General features: G+C 41.2%; 1 protein-coding gene across 13 annotated transcripts in view; it reads right to left on the bottom strand.

Annotated features, from left to right (window-relative positions):
- Positions 1-25,139, bottom strand: part of UNC13B (unc-13 homolog B) — a 220,296-nt gene that overhangs the window by 38,872 nt on the left and 156,285 nt on the right. For 5 of the 13 annotated variants that reach the window (XM_074932208.1, XM_074932211.1, XM_074932210.1 and 2 more), the window contains 11 exons: positions 24,553-24,668; positions 22,536-22,699; positions 20,269-20,419; positions 19,234-19,302; positions 16,324-16,413; positions 14,746-14,880; positions 13,802-13,935; positions 12,776-12,861; positions 10,184-10,219; positions 7,798-7,839; positions 5,045-5,171 (listed from right to left, as the gene is read on the bottom strand). In XM_074932208.1, the coding sequence (XP_074788309.1) occupies positions 5,045-5,171; positions 7,798-7,839; positions 10,184-10,219; positions 12,776-12,861; positions 13,802-13,935; positions 14,746-14,880; positions 16,324-16,413; positions 19,234-19,302; positions 20,269-20,419; positions 22,536-22,699; positions 24,553-24,668 (1,150 nt within the window). The remainder of the gene's footprint in view (positions 1-5,044; positions 5,172-7,797; positions 7,840-10,183; positions 10,220-12,775; positions 12,862-13,801; positions 13,936-14,745; positions 14,881-16,323; positions 16,414-19,233; positions 19,303-20,268; positions 20,420-22,535; positions 22,700-24,552; positions 24,669-25,139) is intronic. The other 8 variants (XM_074932212.1, XM_074932214.1, XM_074932216.1 and 5 more) reach the window with 2 other exon arrangements.

The following is a 25,139-nucleotide window of genomic DNA, read 5'->3' as shown; positions in this document are numbered from 1 at the left end:
TCCAAACCCACTATCTCTGCATGCCAAGAGAGACAGCTCACTACCCTGCTGCCCATTTGGGTGTACCATCTTTCATGTGAGCACTGCAAATGAGTAATAAGAGAGGAAAAGCAGCACCTGTTTTCCAGGGCCCTTCAGCCACTTCATCTGCAGATACAGACATACTTCTGGAGTGCCCAGGAAGAGAATCAAGGCTAGAAGTTTTCTTCACTTTAAACCTGCATTCCCTTGCCCCAAGCCTTCTCTAGAATGATGATTTCTATGGGTTGCTCACTGTGAAGATGCTTCTGGTGACAGCATGGCACATCTGCTAGGGCTTGCAGGAAGCTGGCCAGCATTGTAAGCAGCTCATCGGTTTGTTTTAAAGAAGCACAAACTTAGTTCATGTTAAGTGCTGGATTAACAGCCTTGGAGCATGGTCAAGTCCCCAAAACAAGCAGGTCCTAGAAACAGGACAGCAAAGTTTGTCTCTGTTCCTTCTCCTCACTTAAGAGGATAGGCTAAATGGTAGAGCAGAATTCAAGATACTGCTAAAACAGCCACTGCTGTATCTCATGGAGATGTCCTACGTGAGGTGGTGCCTGAAGCTACCTTCTGCACTAAACAAAAGGCTTCTACTCAACTCCACCTTGGCCAAATAGGCAAGGTGAAAAGCTGTTTCAGTGATGGGATCTTACAGCTGGTCATCCCTCCGTTCTCTGTTCTGTGGGACATATTCACATAGTACAAAAGGGGGTGTGTGGGGTGGTGTTCGTGCCTGTGTTTAAGCAAAACATACCACTTATAGCTTTATTTTAAACGTTTAAACGTTTAAGGATTTGTTGTGTTCAAGTGCCAACATACCACAGCTGAAGCAAATCTTAAATTCAAAAATTACTAAACAGTATTCACAAATAAGGGAAAAAAGTGGACATGTGTGATTTCAGTCCATACAAAAGATTGTTATATGAGCTTCACAGGGTACAGCCTCCTCTAAACAGGCAGCTGTGTTCATAAAGATTGTGCTAATTATGGGCTGAGTTTGCAAAGAACATGAAAGCATGTGCCAGACATGAGAGGGAGATCAAGAGCAAATTCACAGACAGAGCGTACTAGATAGCCTTAAATACTCTCTACACTTCGAAATATAAAGCACATCAATGCTGATATTGGAAATTGTAACTGACACACTGTTAAAAGCCAACAGCAACCTGTCTATGCAGCCGTATTTAATACAGACAGCAACAGTGGAACACTGTCACAGACATACAGACTTCCTGTATCTGGAAAAACTCCTTCTGATTAGCACTTCAGGCTCCTAAAAGTCAGCACATTCTGGTGTCTGCTGCAAGTTTCTTGAGCTTTCAACATTTTGATTTAAACTAAATAGCACATTTTAAAGCAACGACTCAATCTTTAGAAGGGAACTCAGGTGGTTTACAAGGAAGCAACTACACATCTTGTGTCTGTTTCATAGTTTCCAGGTTGCTCGTTGCTTTCACATGTCATAGGTCCATGTATAGGGAGGATTACTTGTTTGTGCCAGAAGCTACAATTTTCACTCTGAGAAGAAAAGCAACTTCCTGATTATCATTCACCCTTGGTAATTGCACCACATTCATAGGAAAGGGCCACTCACTATTGAGAACAGTCATTGCCTATTTTTACGGCTACCATATGTTGATGTACAAAATCAAGTGCGTAGGTACTTACTGTCCTACCAAATCATCTAAACAAAGGTGGCAAGGAAAAAGGTACTGCTGAGCAGCTGCTGGTGGTGGGGTGTTTGCTCTCCCACCCGTTAAAACAAGCATTACCCCCAGAAAGAGGTTTAATATGAATATTTAAGGACAAAGCAAATCACTTAGGTCAGGTCAGGAAATTACATAACTACATTTGCAAAGCCTGCCTCAACTTTGTCCTTTATAGGCTGGCAGGAAAACACAAGAGATATAAATCATCTATAAATACTTCCAGTCCCTGGGCACATTCAGGACCAAAATGTGCTTTGAGCTGTAATACAAACCTAGAGTTATCTTAGGCCAAACACCCCTTACAATGTTTTATTATCAGGTTTTGGGCTGCTAAGTGAGTGCGAAAGCAACATATCCAAAACAAGGACTACAAAAGCAACATTTCCAAAATAATATTCAAAATTATTTAGCAAGGAAACTAACAAAAATAATCTGATTTCATGCAGGAATAGCTTCAAAATGTTGTTATATGGCAAATATCTTCTCCTCATCTGCTTCAATTATTGATCTAGAAGCAAACAGCGTAATGACTCACGCACCAGCACACAAGGCAGAGGCTCACGGTGCTGCTTCAGAGACATTTTGTGCTTGCAGGGGTCAGCACAGCCTGACTCTGAGATGGCATACCCGACCTCTCCAAATGAGTATTGCACAGAATACGCCTTAGTCCCAACTGCCGGGAAAGGGAGCGGTGTTTTGTGACTAAATGAAAGTTTACCTCTGCTGGTTGCACAACAGTAACGTAACACAAAAGGCTGCAATTTCAGCCTGGCCATGAGCCTGGCTCCTGCGGTCTGAGACTGTACAGGTGAATTAATCTTGCTCATTTGCTGTGTTGATGCATGTGGGTACCCAGTGAACAACCTGTGGGCCTTGGCAAGCACAGAGACAGGAAGGCAAGCAGAGTTTCAAAGAGTAAGAGAATAAATACTATGTTTGATGAAGTGAGCCAGAACAATAAGACTGGATTTTAAAGCAAGGAATGCCTTCCCCCACCAGAGAGGAGGTAATCTCCAGTACAGCTACAATACTAGCTGCATGCTAACATCAGTATTAAAACAAAACATAAAACACTTCTTTACACTTCTAAAAAGCTAGGGTTTTTTGGAAACTGACACTTCACAGCTTTTAGCTGGCAGCTAAAAAGTGAAGAGAGGAAGTTTTGAAGATCCACTCCCAGCTATGTTGCTACTGCAGTTTCAGAAACAGCTGCTGAATTGCAGAAAATAAGCAGAGTACAAAAACTTCAGCTTCAGTACTTTGGAGCCTTCACTTTATTCAGTTGTACCTCAAGGCTATCACAAACATGGTTTCTCATGGTTTCAACACAAAAAGTGAGTTTGTGGATCGCCTCTTGTCTGTCGAGTAGAAAGACAACTTGGCTATTCTCTGGACAGCAGCAATTTAGTTTCATCTAAAGAATTTACTGATGTGCAAACCTGATGCATGGACTCCTTTGTTTAAGGAAGCTTCAAGACTAAAAATACTTGTGGTGAAACAAATCAAAGGACAAGAACACATTGTTGTAATTGATACCAGGGGGATATTTTGTGACAGGTGAAGGTTATGGTTGAAATAAACATCACTTGTGTCTGACAATGTGGCTATTGTACTAAAATAAAAGAGTGACATAACAAAGCTAGTGCCTGCAAATGTACATGAGCCCTGAAGCTCTACCATAAAAGTCCAGCAGAGCAGAACAGTCTGTGAAAGACCGCAGCATGAAACTGAGCATCATTATCCAGATTACACAGGAGAAAAAGAGAGATTAAGAATATCTGATGGCTTGCCTGAGACTGCACTGAGTCAGAGACACAGCAAAGAGCACAGGACTGCTGAGACTGTCATTCCAACACCCTGTTCACTGAGTTAATGTCACTCGCTGACCTGATTTGTTAAGCAAGGCTCACAGCCCAAGATGAGCAATTACACCAAATGCTTCAAGTCTTATTAGTATGCAGCTAGCACCAGGCTTGAGGGACTGCATGCACCACAGGATGGGAAGACAATTCAACATGCCAAAATGGAAACAGCCCAAGGAAGATGTTTTTTTTTTTTAAGAGGGGCAACTGCAAAGTGCTGCATTTAGACAGCAGTGAACAGTCACATATAGGATGACAAGAACAGCTAGGTAGGACACTCCGCTGAAGGTGCCTGGGAGCTGGCCTGTGGCCCACTGAAAGCATCACTACTCAACAATACCACTGAAGAAAAAAAAAGAAAAGGCTGCTATCAGCCCAGGACGTGAGAGCAGCAGCACTGCCTGAAAGGCAATGCAAGGCAAGGTCTAGATGAATCAGTATTATTTAAGGCTGGGTGTAATACATCCAGACACAGAACTGCTGGAGAGAGGTGAGTAAACCTCACTTACAAGGAAAGCTGGGAACAAACAGGAACCAGCAGAAGACTGTGAAGGGACATGAGAAAAGCATTGTACTCTTCTTGTAAAACAGGAACAATTTGTTCTCCATGCCCAGGACTGGTATGACAGGATATATAAGAAGCTCAAACTGAAGCAGAATTTGGAGGGTGGAAAAACATAGTGTGTTAAAACCCCAACACCCAATGGAGGTGTAACACTGAAGCACAGGGAGGAAAAGCTGCTTGAAGATGTGAAGCAACCATCACCTGAAGTCTCTGAAAACCAATTAAACACTGGTCAGAAACAACACACCCGCTCCTGCCTTAGGCCAAGTGTGGGACTCTAGCTACTGTATTCTCCCCAGCTTGCTCAGGCAACTTTTTTGGCTCATAAACTTTCTTCAGGTCTGAAAACTACTGTGGCTCTTTTAAATAAAACTTGTGAGCAATTGCTTAGAGATTAAGAGCAACAGCTTATCCCATGTTTTCAACTAACCCACCTGGTCTTGTTAAAAGAAAAAAAATAACATCTTTACAAAACTTGTGTTTGTATACATACAACATTCATATACACACAGACATACATACAGTACATATAGTCACAGCTGTATCTATTAACACAAGAATGTAAGCATATATTCTGAAGTCTGCTGTTCAGGCATTGACCAAAGCCCACACAGCAGGCACAAAGCGGCTTGAGGACTGTCCATGCCACTGCTAAAGCTTCTGAGATCTTGGGAGATACAAGTAAAGTACAATAAGGGATTGAATTTGTCAGGGACAGTGGCACAGAACACCAGAGGGGACAAACATGCACATAAACTCAGAAAATTGGGAGTGAAGAAATGGTCTATTATGAAGGCAGTCACAGGGGAACCAAATGACTGCTCTCAAGGTATGGTAAGGAGACAGATAGTGGGGATTTACTACAGGACACATAACACACTCACGCTGGATATTCAGGCACTTTTCCCTTGAAGGCAGGCAGATCACGAACATATTCATTGTACAGCCACTTCACTTTGAAGTGTAAATTCATGTAGTCTGCACTTTTACACAGTCTGTGTTTCTCATGCTCTGTAAAGAAGAAAAAAAAAAAGCAGTTAGGTATGAATTTACGAATAGTACTGCACTCAGCACAAGAGGGTCTTATAAAGCATGTCTGCAGTATGCAATGGTTTTGAGGATGAAGCACCTACGAAGCCACAAAATCTTCATGACAGAGGATTCTGGCAGCAGGCAAGGGTTCTTGGTGGTTGACCATAGGGGCTCTGGAGTTTATTTCTGTAGCTGGATTTAATACTTCCATTTGTTAAAGATTTTTTGGTTGTCAAAATGATAAAAATAGAGCAATCTCTTATGGCCTTTCCATTTAACATATGACAGTCCAGATTTTATCTTTGCAGGAAGCAAATCAAGGAGAGCAAATCTGTTCATTCTTGGATATAAACAAAGGCAGTACCAATATGTTACGCTACATCCCCTAAGAGACGACAGTAGAAAGCATTAAGTTTTTTAGACTTTGAGGGTATGAGTCTCAAGCAAGTTCAGACCACTGCACAAGAGCTGGAGTCTTCTCTGGTCCCCAGTTTGGAGAAATTCATGACACTCCTCTTCTGGAAGGCAAATGTTTTCTTATTTGTATTGCCTTCCTGAGCACAGTCCACTGAAGCAACCCATGGATATTTACATGCTGCTGAGTGTCTTCCTCCTGTCAGGTTTGGTATGTTTTTTTACTCGGGCTATTTAGGGACAATGCAGTTCCTCCCTGTATAATGAACATACCTTCACAGCACGACCCTTCCCACACACCTGTGCTGCTAAAACACTTGCCATACTCAGACCTACGTTTCTGCAGAGATCATCTCCCTAGACCACTGCTCCCCTTTTTCATGAGAAATGTATGCTTTGTGTCTTTGCTCTCAAGGCCCTTCACATCCTACATCCACATTACTATCTTTCAGCAGTTGACTTCCACCTCTGATCAGCCCACAACCCCTGTTTTTAAACTACTTGTTAAGTCCTCCCAAAAGCCTCTCAACACTTTCTCCCAAGCCACCCCTCATGTGCTTGCACAGGCAGTTCCTTCTACTGCACCACTTTTCTTCAAAATCCTCCTTGAAAAGAATAAAACTAATTGCTTTTTCATGATGCCAAGACGATTCAGCAGCTGGCTTTTGCCTGCATCAGGATCCTGAATTACCAGCTGACCAATTCTGTACTGCCACTCCCTCGTGCTGCCTGTCCATAACCATCTCTTTCTTCTGCCAAGCTTCAGCAGCACAAACACACTTTGTGCCAGGCTTCTTTGTTCAGTCTAGCACCACAGCAAGCTGCTAGTCCATGACTACAGTGTGAGAGATGAGACTAAAACATACATGATTTTGGCTTACACTCAGGTTTTCTTCCCCCAAATTTGACTTTTGATTTGTCTTCCTACCTTTTATGTGGTTACCTCATTATTGATGTAATTTTCCAAGGGCATCACTGCTGACACATAGATAGATAAAAAGTAGAAGTCCTTCTCTTAATTTTGAATGTCTTTAATCTAGGACTTTGGTACAAGTGTCCAGTAACTGAGTAGATATAGGCACATGCAAGAAATACATGCTACAGATACTCATCATCAGAAGATAGGTCTTAATGACATAAAATGGCCCCAGCTTTCTAATCAGTTCTAATCAGTTACCTGACAGACAAGCTTATCTTATGCTATCATCTATTTTCATGTAAATGTGGATTCTTGTAACTATTTCAAAACATTAAGAACTTCCCCATCTCTCTTGAAGTTTCAACAACATGCACAAGAAAAAAGGCCAAATAAATTATGAATTATCCAACTGAAAACACAAAAAACAAAGAACATTTCATGCATAATTATTCCATAAGCCTTGTCAAGTCCTAAGGAGAGGAACACTCCAGTGAGTTGTTTGCAAACCTCTGTAACAGTGTAATACACATTTCCTTTAATTCACTTGTAGCAGATCCACATAGATACAATCACAAAAAAAGAAACCTGCCCAACATCTGAGAGACATTGTCCCCAGGGGTGATAGTTCAATGGAAATATTACTTTACATGTGCTTCTATTCCACATGTACTATGATCCATTACTCTCCACAGTGAATTTGCTTGTATTGGAACCCAGGAAAATTCATTCATGTTTTACATTAATAAGTCTAGCAGCTTTCTTGAGCATTAGGATAGTATGAGTATACTCAGGGTCTAAACTGCTGACCTCTCTCAAGAACAACCACAGACAAAAATGCAAAGCGCTCTCTGCAAATCTAAAACTGGAAACAAACACAGCCATAACCATGCCCACTTATCTCCCTGTGAGAGTGAGGAAATCAATGGACAATTATAACTTCATTAACTTTGATATGCGCTGCCACCCAGGTGCTGTTCCCACACGGGGAAAGAGCTGTTCCTGCAGAAAGTCTATCTTGGAGATAAAGGGCTCAAATCAGATTTATTTCCTCAAAATTAAGCAGCGCACTAAAAGCAAGTCATTCAAGCTTTTTCCTGGTTTGTTTTTTTGACATTTAAACACTACTAAGTTGGAGAAGAGGAAGATGCAAAAGAGCCACAGAAGCATAAGCCCAAGGACTGCTATGGGACTACCTAGCCATCTAAGCAGTAAAGGAGAGGCTTGATACCAAGGGGATAAAACTACAGGAGAGTAAAAGAAAGGAGGTCTTACCACCATAAAAGAGAACTTTACGTATGCGAAAGAAAGGTGGGGCTTGTGACAGAGAAAAGACAAAAGTGAACTATAACAGCTCAAACATGCTGGAGGACAAAGAAACCCAACAAAGCCCCAAAACCCCCTCCCCAACAGCTCGTACCATCTGCCTTCCCCCCTTCGATGGACCTAGCACAGTTTTGATCAGCTGCTTTCTCTGTAAAGGGAAATGTTTAAGAGCACTTGAAAGTGATATGGAAACATATCAGCCAGAGGTATACTTTGAAAACCCATTTTAGAGAAAGTAAAGAGCATGGGAGCCATCAGTCTTAGCACATTTCTGTCTGCTTTATAACCTGCTACCTTTTAAAGAGCTTAGCAGCAGCAACAGAAGAAGAGTGCAGAGACATTTTGCAGCAACTGCTGTGTTTTATCCGGAGAAGACTGCAGAGTTCTGTAAGTCTCTCACATTTCCTCAGCAAATTTCATCTGCAAACAGTCTCCTCTGAAGAAGAGCTTTTAGGGTCACTGAGGCCATATTATTAAGGCATTATTAGGGAACTGCTTCCTACAGCACACTTTTTAGTGTCATGTCCAGTTTTGTTTTTCAGGAAGAGAACAGGACTTCCATCACATCCTTAATCTGTGAATATCTTTTTTGATAGTCAGCCTACTTTCCATGGGTTAATTTCTAGCAACTAATGCCAAATTTCTGCAAAGAAACTCTAACAGGTACTTAGGCTGTTGAAGCATTAACACTTCAGACAGCTGGCATCTGTGTGTGCATCTGATCCCCCTCCCCTTATTAGAAGTGAGAATGTGGCAGAATGATTTATTTCAATCCTGCCTGCCAAGTCTACTCAGTCTCTCTTCCTATCAGAGACGCTTCCAATTTGCAGCTCTCCTAAAGCTAATGTGTCCAAAATAAGATGAAACGCTGCTGTCAAGGATGACGTGGATTTTCTATTACTGTCTTTTAATGTCTTCCTAGTAAAGGAAGAGCAGAAGCCCTCTTTGTTCAGGGTGTTCGTGCTTTCTGGGTCACAGAAGTTTCACAGCAGACAGCAAGAAAACTCCAGTTACCAGTGGGCTCACAGGGAGGCCATCCAGCTGCTGAGCACTGGTCAACATCCCAGAGGCAGTGCTAACTGTAAGACTTGGAAAAAGCATCCTTTGTGCTACAGTGATTCCAGGGTAGCATGATCTTGCCAGCCAAGTCTGGGACACATGACATGTCTACCCCATCTGTTTTACTCTTGGGTTGATGGGGAACAAGGGACACTTGTCAGTGCCTCATCCTGTGCTGCCTTCTCCACCAAGGAGGGAAGGGCTAGGTCTGCTGTTCATGGTGCCCTGAGTCATCACTGCTTTGGAGAGAGAGAGAAAACAAAATAAGCTGGGTAGATCCTAGAGCTTCTGCTGTGTCTCAGTTGAGTCTCCCTAGGGGAGATGAAGGCATAAGATAGGTCTGCACCACACCTGCTTTCCTGCAGTCAAACACACTGCTGCCATGACTATTACTACCACTCACTGAACATATTTTAAAGAGAATATTGGTGTTTCATTTTTATTTGAACATTTTATACATTAGCAATTTTAGTCTTCAGAATGTGCTCAAAGGACGTGTGCAGCATCCACAGGCTAGCAAGATTACTGGTTCTGAAGTCCCTAAGCACTGTGTTTTAGGTATAAAGTAGGAATTTTATACATTGCCCTGCACAGGGTGCACAATGCACATGGAAGTAAGCTCCAGCCATGATAGGCATGGTTAGCTGCCACTCATGAGGAAAAAGGAAAACAACTCATGCAGCCAGGCACTGCTCTCCAGCTCAGGGAAGTCATCTCCCCACCCTGAGCCTCCCAGCTCTCTTCCACACTGCATACTAGAGAGCAATGTGGAAGATGAGGCTGGAAGCAGGGAGGGGGGCAGTTTCCCGCAGCCAGGCCTGCACTCTTTCTACACCAAAGCCACTGCATGGCCTTTAAGCTAGAAAAAAATTTACTGCCACTACAGAGTGAAAGGGCCAGAGATCATCCCAGTTAGGAGGGAAGGAATAGAGCCACACATGAACTGGAGCTCTGACCTCAGCAGTTATTCTTCCTCAGACATTATCTACATTTAATGCCTGGGACGCAGCAACAGGACTATTGCCCAGAACTGCTCAGTGTATCAGGTACCATTAAAAAACTACTGGAATGACTAGTCAGAACAGGAGTCTCCTTACAGCATATACCCTCCATTTCTGCAGCAGCAGTATGGTCTTCCAAGTCTTCTTTGCAGATCTGCTCATCACTGGCATAAAACTACAGGACACTAAAGCTAATATTAGCAACTACTACAGGTAATAGATTAAAATCTTTGCCTACTCACAACTATAAACTCTAACAAGGAGCATGAACTTACCACTTGGTGAGGTGAATGAGCTCATGTTATCCAGAACTTAGGAACAGAACATAAGGGAAAACACCATGAAGAAAGTTAGAAGCAAGTGTTATACGCTGGGCTCATGTGCACTTATCTCCATAAAACAGATTAGCTTTTGTTGCAAAGAGCTCCTGATGCACACATACCTTGGAGCACACCAGAAATGTGCCCAGGGATTACTCCACAAACTAGCAAACACAGGAATATGGAACTCTTGGTGTAGTTAAACTGGTAAAGAAATTAGCAACTCAAACTGAGAAATGAGAGAGCCAGGAGCTGAGGACAGCAAATCTAATCACCATTCTTCACATCCCTTAATCTGTTTCCTTCAATCCTTTCCTTCCTTCATTAAAAAAAAAAAAAAAAAGCAGTGAGCTAATCCAATCAACTGTATTTAAAATACATGTAGTAAGGCCTGTAATTGAATTATTGTAGAGCTTTTACTAAAGGTTGTCTTCATAAGTTTCTGGAGAGCAAAGCAGTGAGGAATCATGTTTGCCTCAAATAGAATTCTGTACCCTGAGGTTTTCTTGAATATCTGTTTGGAAGAGACACACACCAACCCAGACTCTATCATTGTTCAATCCTCCTGCAGGACTCACACAGCTAGAGTACAAATACATGTACCATGCAGCTTTTCAGCTTTTATTCAAAACGCAAACCCTTCCCTGTCCATCAACTGCCTTTATGTCTACTTTTCTCACGAAGAAATAATTTGACAAGGGATGCTCTTTCAGCAAGTATTTGCTATGCAGTGACGAGTTTAGGATGGAAATGTTACGCCAATCCTTGTCTTAAGAAGCTCACAAGTCAAGAAGGATGTCAGGAAAAGTGAAAATAAGCCCAAATTCATGAAGGGGGACAGAGTCAAAGGGGACATGGTATGAGATGTGGACAGAGAAAACCCGGGAGGTAGAGTTAACCTGGGCACTGGCAATCAAATAAAGCCATTTAAAAGAGGAAAATAATTGGTCAGAGTCATGTCCCCTTGGACAGTCAAATTCACACACACAATCAGTAACCTTTTTGCAGCTGCATTTTGGATGCAAAAGGGAAAGGGAATCTTAGGAAAGTCAGCAACTAGATCTGGAGAGCTGCTGATCTCATGGCTACTGATAAAGGAGGAAGACACAGCACTTTCAACACATAGAAGAGTAAACCGCATTATAAATTCCTGAGAGTAAATAAGGACAAAATGGAAAGGGAAGCCAAAATGTTTGCAGGAGCAAACAGTTTCTAGGGAAAGTGAACATAAAGTTATCACAGTTGCCTTATCTCTAATGCATGAGCAAGTAGTGACAGTCACCATAAAAGAGACTCTTCAACATAGTTAGAAGGTCTTAACCCTTACCCCCAGTGTCTGTTCTTATGACAACATGACCTCACAAGAGAAAGGCATGGTGGGGTACAAGTGTACATTAAAAGTTCTTAACAAAGAAGTGAGAACATTTCACCCAGACCTGCAGCCTGCTGAATACAAGCCTAGAGCTGGCAAAGGGTGTCCCCCCACAGCACAGTCTGTACCCCTGATGAGTTGACAGAGACTAAGAAATAGATGGAGTCAATCTTCTCCGCTTACAGAGCAACCCCACAGACTGTTCCTGAACAAAATGCAGGAAACTCTCTTACAAGCAGCACATTGGGGTTTTTTCCTAGAAGTCTGAAGTAAGAGTCTATTAGGCTGTCACTCCTATAAATGAGCTTAGATCAAACGGGACAAATGGATTGAGCATAATTTTGTGAATGACCAGAACTAGTAACTTGACTTGGTTTCGGAATATGAACACAGCTGGCAGACCATAGGCAGCACTGGCACTTCTGTTTTATCACTATATCACCTTATAGATGATCGTAAATCCTGACCCTGCAAAATGTCAGGAAAACAACTGCTACTGTACCTGCAGAGCAAGTGGGAGTTGGATGCTCGCTGAACCATGTAAGAAGATGATGGCATTGTGCAAGTGAATTCATAGAACTAAAATGAAGCTCAGAAACTGTAATCAACCATTAGAAGGTACTGGAAGTAGCAGAATTCTTTTCCAGGAGTTTGCTCAACTCTGCATGCCTAACATCTTCAGAAACAGTAAAACGTCTCCTTTACTAGGAGTATGGTGAAATTATGCAAATTTTAATTCAAAATGAAGATGTTTGAAGCAGGATTTGTTCTAACAGCGTGTTTCTGCTAATGGCTTACGCTACCTATGCCGTATCATCCCGGGAACTACAGCAATGGCACAATACACTTACTTCTCGAGCCCTTTCTACCACTGTAGATGGCAAAAAGAAGCTGCTGCTGATCTAAGCCATCGTATCCCCAGGCCAAAGTGAACTACTGATTTCAGACGAGCTGGGATGACAAAAAACAGCTTGCAGCACAGGTCTAGAGCTCATGCAGATCTCAGCTTCAATTCTCACCCATAAAGCAGCTGTCCACAGCTGTCTAGTGGAACCTCTAGAAATCCCTGCTCCAAATGGTGGTGCTACTAATGGGCTTCAGCCTCATTTACACCAAATGGATGGAGAACAAGAGTCAGCAACAAGTCAGCTGGCAGCAGTGAGAAATTCTCTTACCTTCCATGGCATATTTCATATCCTGGGCAAAAAGACTCCACATCACCTCTGCGCTGATCTTCCCAACAGCAAGCTCCTGAGGAAACCTGAGGGAACATTTGGGAAAGGCTTTGGCATGTATCAGAACAAAGGGCTCTTCTTTATTCAGCTCTGAGCTAAACTACAAGCTGAAAAGCTCAACATTACAGATGCTTCCTTCACCCTAGATAAATGACCAGGTGGAAATTGGAGATCATGGACTGGACTCTGTGGCATAGATTAAATAACCTGAAAACAACACTGCTGTTGAGACTGGTTTTAACTCAAAAATCCAGGCCCTGTCTCTCCTAGAAGAGATGCATACAATGATTCTGGGAATGTGATTTCAATGTCCTTGCACCTTTTTCCCCTTTTGTGTTGATACTACTATGTTTTTTTTTTCCTTCTTTTTTCCTAGGTTTACCAGCTGACAGATGAACACTAATCTAGTGTCCCCACCATGTTAGGGCATAACCCAGCTCTTTGTGTATAACATCTTGTCAGATATCCCCCTCTTTCCTGCCTTGTCGGACTGTTGGAGGAGTCTTCACCAGTTAGACTGGTTTCAGCTTCCCTTTCCAATGCTGTGCCAACCCCACCCAATGCAATCTCCCAGTGTTGCACTGAACACCACGTTCCTAAATCACAGCATAAGGTGTTGTCACCACGGCACCACTGTGTGCATTAATGTGCATCCCAGAACTGCTCAACATCAGAAAAAACCAAAAGAACTCTCACCCCATTTTCAGGTGCCTCCCTGAGTTCAGGATTGTAATAATCAGGGTGTTTGTGCTCGAACGCCATCGTAACTGAACCTTTTGAAACTCTTCCATCCCAATCAAAAAGAGTTATTTATATAGACAGAGACAGATAAGACAGAAAGACAGACAGACAAGATAAGTACTTCTATAAATACACAAGTGACAGAAGAGATAGAAAGCAGTTTAACAAATAAAACAGAGCACACAGAGACTAGCATTAGTCATACAGGACATGGAAGTTTCTTACTGATTCAGGACTGGGGTATAAGAATTCTTGTCTTCTTCTATGATGGAAACTATCAAAGTGATGAGTTTGGGCCAGAAATCCAGGTTCCTGATGCTGGGGCCCTGTTCCTCAGGAGGAAGGTCCTGATTTTTGTTCTGAGGAGGAAGCCATTGTAAAACAAGTGTAAATTTAAAGGGGAAAGAAGAAGCTAGCAAATGTAGATCACCACACAAAGTCCATGGACCCTTTCTTCTGAAGAGTTTAAAATTATTAATGTCTGCTGGCAACTTGAATGATCTAGTGCAAAACACAGTAACATGCCACACCATGCTGCTTTCTGGTGGACTCAAACCCAAATAATCCCCGTTCTGCCATTTACCACGGTAAGAACATGTCTGGTAGATTCCTGGAGACCTGCCAAGACATCACTGGCTATAAGCTTGTTCCAAATATTTGCTTTTTAGACACCCAGGTTGATGACTGTATCCATGTTGACATACTGCATGTGCACTATTGCAGACTGGCCAGTAGAGCTCTCATGGATTTGAATCTAGTTTGTGTCTAGAGGTACCTTCTAAGCCTTGTGCAGGACACTGGGTGCTAGAAAACAAGATAAAATTTCACTGCTTGAGGTTTACCTATGCCTAAGACAGTTTTCTTGATAAGTGTACATTTGCTCTAACTGGCTTTTGCTCATTCAAAGCTGCATCAAAGCTTCCCTTCACAAATACCTGCTCATGAAATAAAATAGCTGAGGCTGGCAAAACAAATCACAATTAGTGTAAAACAATTATCATCTTCCACTTACTAATTAGTGCTCATTAATTGATTACAAGTTTTGTGCATTCAGAAGATAACAAGTCACATAATTTTGTTTGTGTTGGCTTCTTACATCAATTAGTATTCTTGTTATTATCTTAAGAAAATCAGAAACTGGGATTTCTTCCCACTTATCAGCTACTCACAGGATCTGTTTGGTACTCGCGACTGTACAGCTCATGACAATTGTTGAAAATGTACTCATAGGTGGAGTTGAGGCAAGCTTTTACACAGTCCTTTACTACCTGGCTAGCTCGGGGTGGACTCTGCAGCTCTTGGACCTGGCAGAGAGACAACAAAGAGAGTCAGTCAAAGCACTGTCCATAAATCAAACAGGGAAAGAACAAGTCACTGATTTGGGAACTACCCAGGACTTAGTGGATCTGCTTTCAGTGACCTGAATCCACAAACGGGTCACTGTCCCCAGGCATAAAACAGCAGTGATAACACTTATCTGCCTGCAGGATCTTTTGGAGCATAAAAGAGATTTTGAAGTGCCAAAAAAGATTCTTCAGAATAAGTAAATCATGTGGCTTGATATGTGTATAATCTGAGCCAAGCACACACAATTTCTGCTGAATTTACAGGCTTTTGCCACAAAGCCAGTGAGCAACCTTTTGCAACACTGGAAGAACATGCAACAGGCTAGTGGAGCACATTATATCTCATCTGGAGAGTCTTGCTGAAGAACAAACCTTTAAATACAAAACCCCTTTCTTTAAGGACATCTTTCATCACAAGGTTTATTGAATTTTAAAGCACACCAGAATCCTTAGGGACATGCCAATGGATATGACTTCTCTTTCAACAACAGCTCTTTTCATTATTTCATTGTTATGTTCTTCAGAAAAACACTGCAGTGTTACTTTAAACTAAACAGATACGCAGGCACTGCTCTGTGAATAAAACTACAGCCTGAGACGATTTTGATATTGTCACCACCTCTAAACTTTTCAGAGTATTTCTATAAAGCAAACCTCGAATACAGACATATTGTCTGGATGAACATTTTCAAAATAAAGTTCTAAACCATCATTTACCCTAGCGCTTAAGAGCAAAATTTTAAGCACTTCCTGAAATAGCTCAAATTAAAGACTTGCTTTAGTTTTGGTAAGATAGAAATTACTAAATGACATGTGCTAACCTACAATTTTTTTTTTTTAAAGTTTAGAAACAAAAATCAGGAATTAAAAATAATCTCATTGCACATTGCTAGAACAATAAATTTAACTACAGAACCAGAACATTAGCCTTCATAACAACTCTCTTGGATCTCTACTGAGACTGACCCTCCAAGAAATAAATTTTAAAATGTTTACTAGTTAAAAGATGCTGAAGAGATGGTAGTATCTGATAAACATTGTAGACAGTTTTATAGGAAAAGCTTCCTAATGCTATTAACAAAAGCAAATTATCTTCCTAAAACCAGACAATTTTTTCCTCCTTTTAAAATTATTTTGTGCCACATTTATGACTGAAAAGCCCCAGGGAAAACAACAACTTTCATCTTCATGATGCAAAATACAGTGAAGTAAAAATAAAATGTGAATCTATATTACATGGTCAGCAGAAATGTGGATGCATATTACACGGTCAGCAGATGATCTCCATTTTCCTTAAGTGTCTAAAGCATGATGACATGAAACAATGGTTTGAAAACGGGCAACCAACTCCTGTGGCGAAAACTGCAGAGGCCCCATTCTCATCCCCACCCATAACACTACCTTCATCCTGAAAAAAGTGATGCTGGTCAGCAAATCCACTGTAGACTTCAGGTCCTGCAGCCGTTCACGGCTGCTGGCTGGGAAGTTATTCTGTTGACAAAAAAGGGAAATCCTGTTGGAAAGCACAGTCAGATCCATGCAAGGCTTCAAGCATGTGCTAAATAAGGAAAGTGTCTTGGAAACATTTCCTGCTCAAGAAGCTTGTACCAGTCAAAACAATACTCAATAAATAAGGCCTTTTTGCTGCAGAAGCTTATCTGTTTGCTTAATTAAATAGCTTCTCATATGAATGTAAAGTCTGTGGATGCCAGGAGACTGACAGTCCTCAGTGGCAGGAGATCTCTCCTTGGCTGTAGAAGGAGCAGGCAGGGAGCAACAGCCTCACCACCAGCACCTCTTGCTTGAGGTTGCCTCTGCAGGCCCTTTCCTTTCTGCACTCACTGCTTGGTTTTCAGCTTCGTTTCTGAGATACCAAAAGCTCTGATATATTAACAGCCTCTCCAGAGAAATTAACTGGACTGAGAAGGGAAATGAGCACTGTTCCAAGTAAGAAGTCATAGTAACCACTCAGTCCCCTGTAAGATCCAATCTGCCAATGTACCCTTTAGTGTCTCCTTTATTTTCATGCATTTATTTTACATACTGTGCCCACCACTCTGCTGTCTGTAGCCATAGCTTCCTCTTCCACTCTCTGTGTTCCACGGAAATTAGAAGTTTCATTGTGCCTTCCATATATGATACGTATGTGTGTGTGTATGTATGTGTATATATGCATGTAAATGTATATACTGACTGCAGCAAGCTTTGCTTCTTGCAAGAGACTGCTCCCTTTCAGACCTCAGGCACCATACTCTTTCCTACATTCCTTCCTCCGTCATTTAAAAGCGTTCATGCTCCTCAGCATGTTCTTACATTCAAGCTGATGTGATTCATTTTGCTGCAAGTAAAATAGCAAAGCCAACCTTCACTTGAATAGTCTCTTCATATTTGTACACTCGAAATTCTTAAGAGACAAAGGTAAAAAGGGCAGAGGGGTACAAGTTTTCATTTACTACAGAAGACTTGCAGAATTGACAGCAATTGAGTATTGCCGCAGTTCAGCTAACTACTGCAAGCAATTTAGTCCTCTTTACAGTCATTTGTAGATGCTCATTCCTAGATAACTCTCCTTTTAAACTTAAGTTGTCCGCATAAGGACTCTCTGGTACTCAAGAGTATTTACCAAAATCACCTAAGTCAAAAGCTGTTGGCAGATTTCTGTGGGTCAAGATTTAAACACAAACCACTGGATAAATGTTGGGGACTGAATGCATATTCTTGATTAGGATTAATAATCAGGAACAGACAGCATTATCTATACTGTTATTCGACCTCCTCTGTGCTTACGTCAGCTAGTGACCAACCAACAAAAAGAAAACTGACATGCGTATAGAATATCTGCACTTGCTCACAAAACACTTTTCAAAATAATTATTCAGAGGGTGACTTGGAGCTACTCTTGAGAGGGCTCCACCTCTCTCCTCCTTACCTGCCACCCTGCACTGGAAGGAACACACACTGGTTTGACACTTTATTTTTCACAGATCCACACTGCTAGGTATTTATTGTTGCAAGTGCTTACGAATAGCTTCATTAAATTAGGGGAAGGGGGAGGCTTAACCTGGGTAAATTAAGTTGTAAATTGCCACCTCCTGTCTTGAAAGCTGGAAACTAACACCCAGAACTTAACCTGCCCTTCAGGGGTCTTAAAAGAATTACTAAGAGCTCCCAAATTGCTTCAGTCATTTCTCTAAATATACTGCCGATTAGATAACATGTACACTATTTAAACGACACAAATCTTTCCTGGTCCTTTACTTAAGATCTTAAGATCTTAATTGTTTTTCCAAGGTTTAACAGCATTAGCCACCGGAAAGCAGCTTTATTGAAGACCAAGCAAACAAAAAAGGCACCACCACTACAGATTCCTATTGCCATGTGTTGATAATTTTCCTTCTGTTACTCAGTGGATGAATGCTCTATGTAGACCTTCTCTTACAACTAATGCAGTTTTAGAATAGCTCTTTATACAACATTCCTTTTATTTTCTTTTGCACCTTGCCCCTTGTCTTTTTTGTTTGTCTTCCTAATGCACTTCTAACTGGTTTATGTTTCCCTCCTCTGTATGTTTTACTGTGATTCAAATAAATGCACTAACCAGAAGAGGATCTACTTTTAAATAAATAAATCCAAAGCTCACATTTTGCCATATTTTTTTCCAATTAATTAGCCACTAATAATATAGCAAAGGCTTGAAAAGGAAAAAAAAAAAAAAGCCCCAAGTCACATGATAAGACTATGTTGACTCTGGAGTAGCAAAGAAAAGAACTAGAGGGTTTAAGAAGCCTGATGGACTGATGTCAACATTTGAAATTCATCTCTTCCCAATATGTTGAAGTGAGGGAGATCTCAACCTGAAAGCACATCTTGTAAATCCAGTCAGGGACAGTGATAAGTTTGCCAAACCTAAAACAAGTAAGAATATGGCTGAAGGTCCTCTAAAGATTTCTGTGTTACTAGGGGAGAACAAGTCTGTTTTCCCTTTATAGATGATACTTAAAGTAGCTGATAAGAATAATTCAATTAATGAATCCAATCCAACTGCATTTCTGGGAGAGTATCAGACATCAGCATAATTCACAATCCTTAAGTTATTTCAGAAGTCTTTAGGAGGTTATATGGAAGAAAAATACATGGTTTAAGTTCTATCCATAAAGAAAACAAAACTGTGTATTTGAGCATCAAGCTTGTCACGGCAATTCCAGAAGACACAAACTACTGAAAAGGTTAGAAACATAAGAGAAATCCAAATGGTATCTTTCCCCTCTGCTCACCAGAATGCCTGAAAAGATTCTGTTTATTCCCACTCACCCTGTACATTGAGAGATCAATCCGAAGTGAATTATGAAGCTGGTCCAGAAGCTTCACAAATCGTTCTTTCTGTCAAGCAGAAAACACCAATAAACATTACATAACATCACTGCCCAATCGATGTTCAGAGTAAGCAGCAGAACATCAGGGAATTAGCGTCAGATTGCAGGAGAGCGGCAGGAAGGATTATAGATGCATGGTATTGTGCAAACAGTATTTTCTTTCAATTCTTGGATTTACTTATACTGTAATTATTTCTCAAGTCTGTGTAACTTTAGAATTGTCAGAAAAATACTCCATTATCACTCTGAAGTAGAGGCAGAACAAAACCCCCTCTGATTTCTAGTCTGCAATTTTCACCAAACATATTTAAGAGAAAATATTTATTCAGAGATGAATAAACAGGCAGAAAAGGGTCTAATTCAGAGCAATGACACAGCTCTAGATCTTATCTAGTAGTTCAGTGACAAGTATTACAGGCTTCTCATGATATCTTCTCAGGTCAGGTTTCTCCACTGGATTCTGATTTGGCATCATGAACACCTCCTCATTCCATGTATAAATTCTCAGTCTGATGGGAAGCATGAGCCCTTCCAACTGCTTTTCCAGCAGACTCAACTCTACCACGTTATACAAAAAACATCTTAACCATTAGGTGGATAGATCTTTTTTTTCCTTAGAGCAGTTGTTGTTTTTAAAAACAAAGTTCTGAAATGACCAGATCGCATGCTATATTTTATCAACACCATCACCACGCAGAGTTCAATATTATTTGCTCATTCCATACCATCTGTGCTCCAGTGTAATTTGAACACAAAGAATAAACACCACAATGCATTACACTGATTAACATCTAGAATGTGTGATGATAACAATAAAACTGTGCTCTTCGCCTAGTCTAAAAAAGCTCCACAGCTTCCGACTCCTCACAGATTTACTGTTCCTTAAAGAGAACAAGTTGTTTATTGAAAGGCAGAAGCACTGTAAGCAAGTTACAGAAGTCCAATTGTAACATCACCAAACATGCAAACATACCCCAAAATTGGAGGCTGCAAAGCGGTCCGAAGCAGACACATTGGTAGAGGCAGTGGTGTGCGCATAATAAGCATTGATATTGGCAAGTAAGGTGCTCATCACAGCTGGCACGCCTGGGCACATGTATTTGGAGGAGAGACATGCAAAATGCCTGCAAAAGGACAGTTCTGTAAGTCATTCTGGTCTATTTTGTGTAGCACAACTTGACTCTATCCTTTTAATAACCCCATTATTAGTCTGGTTCGCACCATGTAGAGATTAAAGTTATATTTTCTCCCTTTCTGTAAATCTCCAGTATCTCAGAGCTTTTTCAGAAAGACACCATTTAGACAACAGATATGCTCAAAACAAACAAAATCCCTTCAATACAGCTCTTTCCAGATCATAAAATAGCTTCTAAACTATTTGCTGCCAACAGCTTTTGACTTAGGTGATACCCTGGGTCCTGATGCCAGTTCCTAGAACCAGGCCTGACATAAGGAAATCTATATAATTTGCTGCCACTTCAGGCAGCCACAGGTTCTGAGGTGACATGAGGCAGCAGCAATTGGAAAGCATTCAAGCACAGAGAGATCGCAGACCAGTATTTCTGTGCTGCACTGATATGTGACTCCTTAGGGCTAACCTTTCCAGCCTGCAGGAAGCGTGCACACTCATTTGCATTTTTCCATTTAACTGCTCTCATTAAAGTGCAAGGAACCCTCCTGCAGGAAATCTCAAAATTGTGCCAGAAGCATCTAGGCTTGTGAAATGATTAAACAATCAAAGGAAAATCTGTTAGACATAAGGGGGGGGAGCAAATCAATGCTTAAGAGGGCTGACACTATGGAACGTGGCAAGTAAAGTTTCTAAATGCAGCTTTCTTGCTAAGGGACTCATCACAGACATTAACTTCTGTGCTAGTTAACCTACAAATTATTATAACCAAAAAATTCTCTCTCTCTAGTGAGAGAATTTCACAGGAATTCACAAGTCAGTACTTCAGACAAACATGATACTGATACCTGAAAATTAACTTGCTTGCTACATGATACCTATGCATCAGTTGGTCATTTAGGCACTTGGTAAATAAAGATAGACACATAAAATGGGTTTGTTTAGCTTGAAGAAGAGAAGTCATGAGGAGTGGGGATCTAATCAATGTCTTGACTACTCAGCAGAGAGAGGAGTGTTAGTGAGAATACTAAGTCAGGCCACAATCCTTTTGTAGGGAAGACCAAAAGATAAGCAGCAATATATTGCAGTTTACAACATGGGAAATCCAAGGTAGGATTTTCCAATTTGGGTTTTAACCAGGAATTTCTTCCCCAGAGTAATACAGCCTGAGGAGAGGATCCCAGAGAGGTGGTAGATCTCCATCCTTGGAAATTCTCAACAAACTGAAAGAGGTCCTGAGCAGTCTGACTCAACTTCTAGGTTAATCCTGCTATAAGCAGGGAGTAGACCTCTGGAGGTACCTTCCAATTCTTTTCCACTTTGGCTGAAATCAATAGCAGAAAAGGTGCTCGCAAGGTGACATAAGCACAGATCATAACACATCCAAGGACCCAGACCCCAAAACTTTCAGCTTCTAATGTGAAAAAGTTCACTTTTGTCTGTTATTTTTAATGTTATGTTTGAAATGAGCTAAACATAGCACTACTAGTCTTTAAGAGGAAGAATGACTAATCCCAAATCCAAGTAAAGGCATAGTGACAAGGAAAATGCTCTTTGAAGATCAAGAACTGCCATTAGCCTAGCTCCAAAGAGGACAAATCAGCCCATCATTACTTCAGCAGCACCTGGGAAATTAGTGACTTCAAAGGACTGTATCAATTGCCACAACAGACACATAGAACAAACATTTTGCAAAACCTTATCCCTTCTCACATCATCAGAAATCTTCAGTGGGATCCTTGGGCAGTATCTTTTTAACAAAAGACTGCTCAAATAGAGACTTTAGAGATGTAAAACGGGAATGGCTCAGCTATCAGTGATAAAATATGGTCATTACACTATCAAAGTTGGCGTAATTCCTTACAATTAGTTTCAAGGATGCTCACACAAACTGCTCTGATAGATGCTTAATTTCAGCACTTTGTCAGACCAGTGAGAAAACCAATGATTCGAGACAGGCAGTCTCTTCCCGCTCACAGTAAGCCCCATAAGGAGCAACTGCCATTGCCAGGCCTTCCATTACCAACACATTTCATCTTCTAAATATTAACAGTCACATCAGTTAGTTACACAGATTATCTGCACTGAAGACTACACAAAATACATCTTACGTCATGGCCTGGTATATTGATTCAATGCCGTAACGCATTGCAAATTCATCCACAATCTCTTGAGCTGTCTCATCAAAATACACCTTCCAGGCATCATCTCCTTTGGCATCAGGGATCTTCACCACTCCATTCCCTTGCACATCTGTGAGATGGTGAAAGAGGTTCTGAAATACAAAATGGGAATGAAATTATATGTGAGGCTGCTGAAGCCTCCAAGTGAGTTTCACGAAGAGCTTGGACCTGCTGAGAAGGCAGTAACACACACTTCTTTGCTCTCCTCCCTTTCTTTCCCCTAGCCACTATGTATTTTTCTGCTTTTACCTTCTTTTCTTCCTGAGTGCTCCTAGCTGAATTTTTTGCATGCATACCTATGACTTCACCCAAAAGATACTGTGAATGATGCAGAGGAGTGATTCAATGCAGTGAAACCACAGACTAATTAGTTTCATGAAACCTACACATTTTTGTCCTCAGAATGAAGTACCTTACCATGGACAAGCTATTTAAACTAGGTGACATGACAGCTCTGTATCAACTTTATAATTATTATATAGCAGAACAGTCCAACAGATTTATTTTTTTTCTGAAAAGGACATGCTTAAGATCACCCCTAACAACTCTACACTTGCATTATTATTCAACATAACCTTTCACTTTATCTAACACTGCAAAGGCTTTCAGCTATCATTGCTGTGCAGAAATTGCACATTCAGTTCAGTGGGTTTCTCAGTAATCCTCAAATTCGCGTCACTTACAGATTCATCAGCCTTTCAGACAGCTGGCTCCCTGTAGTAAGGGATGCAAAAGTCTAATGATCTCATTAGGAGCTAGAGGACTCTACTTTACACCACTGTTTTTCCTGATTAAATTATTCTAGCTGTAAATCATCTTCATTTTATGATGCACAAATCAAAGAATGTGATATTTAAAAAGAGACATATTCGCAAAAAAGAAGGGCAAGTGATCATGCATGTTCAGAAGGAAAAAAATGAAACAGCCTGCCAAACAGAAGCCATCACTGAATTAAAAAAAACAATAAATATGTGTTGAAGGACAAAAAACAGCCTATTAAAAGCAGACTACTGATGTTTTTCTAAGCTTTGTTTTTGTCTGCTCCCTGGTATGGCCAGAAGACACCACAGGGCTCATTTATCCACAGCATCTGTATAAATGTTGTCCCCCTTGCTGAACGTTCCTCTCTGTGATACATCTGTTCTTCTTTTTAATCTAAATTTGCTTAAACCTCACTGGACCTCATGATATTCTTGTATGTCAGGTGAAAGGGGCTCTGACTACTCCTCCTTATTCAGGTATTTAGAGACTGAACCTGCCACCAGCCTTCTCTTTGATAGATAGACTAGGCATCATGCATCTCTCCGAGACAGGGCCTTCCCTTCAGCTCTTCTCACAAGTAATCTTTGGATTTCTCCCAACTTCTGCAGCACTGCCTGCCCAGGTCAGTCCACCCGGAGACAAGTCAGTACCCAGTAAGTGCAGCTTATCTTCTGTTCCACAAGAATTTTTCATAGTTACACACCAGTGCAGTAGCACAGAAGAAATTATACCACCAATATCTGCATCACTCAACAGACAGAGTAAAAGCTCTCCCCAGATCAGCATTTACTCATAAAGCATTTTAGTATGTCTTCCCTAAAGACAGACACAGGTACAGTACATGCTGAAAACATCACAAGGAAATTCAGAAGTTTCTCCACATTAAACTCATGGAGGGCTCTGATTTGAACCAATGCCTGATCTCTGCCTGAGAGCAGCACAGCTGTGGCAGTGGGACAGACTGAGCCAGCCAGCCGCCAGTGTGGGGGAGACAGCCTAAAGCCTTCTTCACCTCCCTGACAGATGTGGGTCTGATGATTCAGCATGTTTCCAGGACTGCATAGCGGGGAAAAGAAAGCTCACCTAAGGCAAGGAGGAACATTTCCAGGAAACAAAGGTCAGAAAATTGCTTCTTTAACAGACAGAAGAACATGGTGATGACGGAGCTGAAGCTGCTTCTTACCTCGTGAAGGCAAGTGTACTGAATATGATATGGAGCCACCTTCTCCTCGCCTTTGATTTCCACGCTTATTTGCAGGCGAATAGCCCCAGACACCGCAGACTTATCTGTTCGCTTCTCTAGAAGGAAAAAACCATCAGCAATTACATATATTGCTCATGTTCAGAACAGAGCCATCTTGGGGTGACAACACTGGAAGAAAACTGCTGGAAATTCAAGCTGAGCTTGTGATCAGAGTCACCATGGAGAAGAGAAAACTTTCCTTTTTCTTCCAAAATATTGAATACTAAGTAGACATCAACAAAACCAAAAAACCCTGCCACAATACACCCTCAATCTGACACATCTAGCTAGAACTATGTACATTGTTAGATGTAAGACAGCCTTTGTGACAGCAAATATACTATAGGGCCTTGGATTCAATCAGCTGAACTACAACCACGAAGGACAGATCCCTCTTCTGAGAACAGGGCTGACTGATGTGGAATTTGCTCCTGACTTCACCATCACCCTCAGCTTCTGGGAATTGCTAGTTGTCCCTATCAAGGAGGTTTTGAACCTCCTGGATCTATTACTGTGCCTTACAATTC

The sequence above is a fragment of the Athene noctua genome, chromosome Z, assembly GCF_965140245.1.
Source record: "Athene noctua chromosome Z, bAthNoc1.hap1.1, whole genome shotgun sequence".
Lineage (NCBI taxonomy): Eukaryota > Metazoa > Chordata > Aves > Strigiformes > Strigidae > Athene > Athene noctua.
This window is presented reverse-complemented; position numbering and strand designations above follow the sequence as displayed.